General features: G+C 65.9%; 1 protein-coding gene across 1 annotated transcript; it reads left to right on the top strand.

The window, feature by feature from the left end:
* Window positions 1-2,509: 2,509 nt before the first annotated feature.
* On the top strand, window positions 2,510-3,409 carry EMIHUDRAFT_73204 (hypothetical protein; the record flags this gene model as incomplete). Its single annotated transcript, XM_005780430.1, has 1 exon — window positions 2,510-3,409. A coding segment is annotated over one exon (900 nt), but the record flags the coding sequence as incomplete, so codon positions are not given.
* Between the last annotated feature and the right edge of the window lie 2,562 nt (window positions 3,410-5,971).

The raw sequence follows: 5,971 nt of genomic DNA, 5'->3' as shown, positions 1-5,971 counted from the left end.
TATATCCCACACTCAGCAAACACGCGCACAAACACACACACACACACACACACACACACACACACACACACACACACACACACACACACACACACACACAACACACACGGTCTCTCTCTCGCGGTCAGCCAGACCTCATAACAGCCAGACCTCAACGGCTGCCGGCCAACCACCGCAAGTGGCAGAGGGAAGCTTCGTCAGCGGTGGACGTTGAACACTCGCAACGCGACGTTGCATCTTTCCAACAGCAAGTGTCGCGTTGACGTTGCTTCGTCGACGAGAGCCTGTGATGCAACCGTGTGCTGGCATTCGTCGTGACGCAGCGATAGAACGAGGAGTACTGCTTGACACGCCGTCGCGACAGGTTGGTCGTGTGCTTGCGAAGGTTGGTTAGCTCGGGGCGCGTGAGCCGGACTTGTGAGCCGGACGGCTTTCATTTCTCTCTGCGTTCTCGCACGCACATGGAGTGCGAGGTATCTCGTCTGTCGCCGTCCCAAACTGTCACTCCCCTTTCTCCCGGCCGGGGTGGGGCGCGCGCGGGGGGCGGCGGGTGTGCGGGATGTCTGTGGGCCCGAGAGCGATATGCCATGTCCGCCTTGCGTTTGTTTAAGGTCATTCACGGGTGTCCGCGGCCCACTGTGCCCGCTGGTAGGACAGTGATCGCCAGCGGTCTTCCGCGGGGGGAGCGTCGTCGACGGGTGCGGGACCGCGGCGCAGACAGTGCTGCGGCGATGCCTCCGGCTGTTTGCGGCGGGCGGCTTGCTGCTCGCGGCGATGGCGAAAAACTCGTCTCGTGGCACACCAAGGGCTTATGCTCTGTCGAGACGTGAGGCGTATGCGCCCAGGAGGGGAGGGCGCATGCGTAACGACGCTGCTAGAGATGCCTTTCGGGGCCACTATGTCAAAACCCCAGCCGGTGACGCCACTGGATGAAATGCTCCACTGGGCCCCCGGAACACGCCTGCGCGGCGGAGAGCAGTGAAGAGGCGCGGAAAGCTGATTTTTTTACTTTTGGACGCATTTCGGGCTCCGTACTGGTTGACGCAGAGCCGCACGCGCCGACCGGCGCCGTTCGCGACCACGAGGGCGGATGCTGGCCATCCCGGGCGCCGCAGAACCGCGCGATCACGGGCGGTCTCGGGCCGCGCCGCGCGATCTCGGGCGATCTCGCGCGCTATCTCGGAGCTCCACGCCACGCCGCTCCCCCCCTCCCCCCACCCCACCCCACCCACCGCCGCGTCGCGCTATCTCGGGCAATCTCGGAGCGTTGCTCGCGCGGCGGCACACCGGCTCAAAAAAGGAAGGGCCCGGTTGGAGCCACGGGGCTCACGTGCTCGCTCGGTGCGCCGCCTCACTCTGCGCCATTTTTGAGGCGTTGGCGAGGGCCGGTGAGGCGGCGCCCCGCGCGGCGCGTTCATCGCCCTCCACGCCGACCCCTGCGCGCACCTAAAGATACGGAAGAGCTACATACCTAGGTACACTGAGAGCAGCGATTGCGGTGGCACGCTGTTCGGCAACCTTTCGGCTTCTCGCCATGGGCTGCTCGGCTTCTTTGCCCGGCGTTGCCGACGCCACCGCCGCTCCTGCCGCATTGACCGCGCGCAGCGGCGCTTCCCTCTCCCCTGACCTGCTCGCTTCGCGCGCAGCAAGCGTCACTGTTCTTCCGGCCGCACCGAACGCCGACCTCGTCTCGCAGCGGGCCGCCGAGCGCAACCTCCCGGAGCGGCTGACCCTCGGCCTGTCTGTCGACGCGATCGAGGAGTACATCGCCGGCCTCCCCGCCGACGCCGTCGAGCAGTGCAACGAGAACCGGCCCACCATCAACGGCGTCCGCGTCCCCGCCAATGCCGCCCTCAACGGCTACGTCAACCAGTGGCAGATCGCGAGGCGGAGCGAGGCGGACGGAGGCAAGGCGTACTGCGAGGCGCTGTACGAGCGCGGCGACCCTGGCGTGGGCGTCGCCACCGTCTTTGTGAGCTGGTTCCTCGAGACGCCGCTCGCAGCGCTGGTGGACGCCCTGCGGCAGTACCTGCGGCTCCACCCAGAGCTGCCGCCCAACACCAAGTTCTGGGTGTGCGACTTTGTGATCCGTCAGTCGACGAGGCAGCTCGACGTCACGATGAACGACGTCAAGCGGCTCGGCGACTGCGTCCGCGCCGTCGGCCACACGGTTCTGCTCATGGAGCCGTGGTACGACCCGTCGCCGCTGCGGCGCGCGTACTGCATCAAAGAGGTGTTCCACACGCAGGCGTCGGGCGCGCGCTTCGAGGTGGTGATGAGCGCGGAGCAGCAGGCGGCGTTCGAGACGGCGCTGGTGGAGGACTTTGACTCGATCGCGACGAAGCTGTCCGAGGTGGATGTGCGCAAGGCGGAGTGCCGCAACCCGAGAGACACGGAGCAGATCCTGGGCGAGCTGGAGCGGGAGGTTGGCCTGACCGAGTGCAACAAGGCTGTGTTTGGGCTGCTGCGGGGGGCGCTGGCGGGGCAGGGGAGGGCGGCGCTGGAGCGGATGGAGCCGGCCGAGAGGGCGACGTCGACGCTGATCGACCGTGTCGCTACTCTGCTGCAGGGCCAGGGCGACCTGGACGGCGCGGAGCCGCTGCTTCGCGAGGCGCTGGCGGCGTGCCGAGAGACGCTCGGCGACCGGCACCCGAGCACGCTCGCCTCGGTCAACAACCTCGGCGAGCTGCTGAAGGACAAGGGCGACCTGGACGGGGCGGAGGAGCTGTACCGCGAGGCTCTTGACGCGCACAGAGAGACGCTGGGCGGGAGGCACCCGAGCACGCTCATCTCGATCAACAACCTCGGCTTGCTGCTGGAGGCCAAGGGCGACCTGGACGGCGCGGAGGCGCTGTACGGCGAGGCGCTGGCGGCGTGCCGAGAGACGCTCGGCGACCGGCACCCGAGCACGCTCACCTCGATCAACAACCTCGGCGCGCTGCTGTACGCCAAGGGCGACCTGGACAGCGCGGAGCCGCTGTACCGCGAGGCGCTGGAGGCGAGGCGAGAGACGCTCGGCGACCGGCACCCGAACACGCTCTCCTCGATCAACAACCTCGGCATGCTGCTGGAGGACCAGGGCGACCTAGACGGCGCGGAGCCGCTGCTTCGCGAGGCGCTGGAGGGGCGGCGAGAGACGCTCGGCGACCGGCACCCGAGCACGCTCATCTCGGTCAACAACCTCGGCGCGCTGCTGTACGCCAAGGGCGACCTGGACGGCGCGGAGCCGCTGTACCGCGAGGCGCTGGCGGCGTGCCGAGAGACGCTCGGCGACCGGCACCCGAGCACGCTCACCTCGATCAACAACCTCGGCTCGCTGCTGAAGGCCAAGGGCGACCTGGACGGCGCGGAGCCGCTGTACCGCGAGGCGCTGGAGGCGAGGCGAGAGACGCTCGGCGACCGGCACCCGAACACGCTCACCTCGGTCAACAACCTCGGCTTGCTGCTGCGGGACCAGGGCGACCTAGACGGCGCGGAGCCGCTGCTTCGCGAGGCGCTGGAGGGGCAGCGAGAGACGCTCGGCGACCGGCACCCGAGCACGCTCACCTCGGTCAACAACCTCGGCGCGCTGCTGTACGCCAAGGGCGACCTGGACGGCGCGGAGGCGCTGTGGCGCGAGGCGCTGGCGGCGAGGCGAGAGACGCTCGGCGACCGGCACCCGAACACGCTCACCTCGATCAACAACCTCGGCTTGCTGCTGCAGGACCAGGGCGACCTGGACGGCGCGGAGCCGCTGCTCCGCGAGGCGCTGGAGGCGAGGCGAGAGACGCTCGGCGACCGGCACCCGGACACGCTCGGCTCGGTCAACAACCTCGGCTCGCTGCTGAAGGCCAAGGGCGACCTGGACGGCGCGGAGGCGCTGTGGCGCGAGGCGCTGGAGGCGAGGCGAGAGACGCTCGGCGACCGGCACCCGAGCACGCTCACCTCGATCTATGACCTCGGCTCGCTGCTGCAGACGCAGGGGAGGCTCGGCGACGCCATCCCTCTCTTCCGGGAGGAGCTGCAGGGGTGCGCTGCGCGGTACGGAAAGGGGCATGACGAGACGAGGGGCTCGGCCCGCAACCTTGTCGAGGTGCTGACGGAGGCGGGGCGACAGCGCGAGGCTGACGAGATCGCTGCCACGTATAGCGTCTGGCCTTGGGGCGGCCAGGCAGGCGGCGAGCGACCATGTAATCTCCCGGGCTCCCTTTGAGCTATTCGAGTTTGAGGCCGTGCTTTTTGGGGGTCTTTATGGTTTTTACTTCTGGCCTCTTTGAGAGAGAGAGAGAGAGAGAAGAGATTTTGCCTACCTACCATTGAGGTCTCGAGATACACAAAGCGGCGAACCCCCCAACACCTACCATACCCCGCAAAAGCAAACCCTGTGGTCAGCTCCATATGATCTCGGATATTTTTGTAGGCACCGGAACACCAAAAAACTACTCTGTCTTCGAGTGAAAAGTAATCCGAGCAAACCCGCGGCCGCAATGAATTAAAAGGGGAGGTTTTCGAGGGGGAATCTGGAGAATCTGGGAATCTGCTCACCACTGACCCCAAACAAACAGCGCGTGAACAGGGCTCCAGGCCCCAAATGACGTGTGAGTGTTAGAGTTGTTTGGTATTGCTAAAAATCTCTCTGACCCCCACCTCATCGAAAAACTTTTCACTCCAAGACAAAGTACTTTTTTAAGGTGCTCTACAACCTAGGCACAAAAGATATGGCAGTGCAGGCCTTTAGGGCCCTTTAGACGATCACTGAGTAGGCCAAAATCCCCGCTGGGCCGGGAGCGTTGCTGAAGGAACGAATAATCATCTGAAGGAACCAATAAAAGAAAATCGAAGAATCGACCCAGCGCGTTGCGTGCTCGCGCGAGTAGGCGTGGCAATGTTGCGGCTTGGGCTATGGATTGTTTGGCATGTTGGGCCACGGCGACCTGCAGAACCAGCTGCTGCCAAAGAAGATCGAGGCCTTGGCGCAGCGCGTCGTCGCTGTCTCGGCTGGATTTGATTACAGCCTCGCCATCACCGCCGACGGCGCTGTCTGGAGCTGGGGCTATGGAGCCTATGGCCGGTTGGGCCACGGCGACACGCAGAACCAGCTGCTGCCCAAGAAGGTCGAGGCCTTGGCTGGGCGGCGCGTCGTCGCTGTCTCGGCTGGGTGGCAGCACAGCCTCGCCCTCGCCGCCGACGGCGCCGTCTGCAGCTGGGGCTATGGAGCCGGTGGCCAGTTGGGCCACGGCGACGAGCAGAACCAGCTGCTGCCGAAGCAGATCGAGGCGTTGGCTGGCCAGCGCGTCGTCGCTGTCTCGGCAGGAGCCCGCCACAGCCTCGCCCTCACCGCCGACGGCGCCGTCTGGAGCTGGGGCGAGGGAGCCGGTGGCCAGTTGGGCCACGGCGACGAGGAGCCTCAGCTGCTACCCAAGAAGATGGGGACCTTTGCTGGCTCGCGCATCGCTGCTGGCGAGCGCATCGTCGCGGTGTCGGCAGGGGACGACTACAGCCTCACCCTCACCGCCGATGGCGCTGTCTTCGCTTGGGGCGAGGGCGAAGACGGCTGCCTAGGCCAAGGAGAGGACCTGTCGAACCAGCTGCTGCCCAGGAAGATCAAGGTGTGGGCGCAAGGCCAGTAAGGGTAACATGAGTGCGAGAGCTGCCTGTCGTGGGGCGGTTGCGCCGGCGTGCGTCCGTTGCCGCATTCGGCCGGGTGACTGGGTGCGTGAGGCGGAGGTGTGACGCGCTGTCGAAGGTGTCGTGTGACGTGTGACTGCTGTGTCGTGCTGAGAGTGTGTCGAGCTGCGTGAGTGTGACCCGCCGGGGGGCGTGCTCGTCGTCGTCTCTCAACAACGCCCAACGCGGAACGCCGGCGCAGCTCTGCAGGAATGCAAGCTCTACTTGGCGCCCGCATCCCACAACAAGCATGTAATCGGTTCGTATTCCGCAAGTGGCGACACACCGGCGTAAAATACTCAATCGTGTACGGCTGCGCCCGGTC

Source organism: Emiliania huxleyi, assembly GCF_000372725.1.
Source record: "Emiliania huxleyi CCMP1516 chromosome Unknown EMIHUscaffold_215, whole genome shotgun sequence".
Lineage (NCBI taxonomy): Eukaryota > Haptophyta > Isochrysidales > Noelaerhabdaceae > Emiliania > Emiliania huxleyi.
This window is presented reverse-complemented; position numbering and strand designations above follow the sequence as displayed.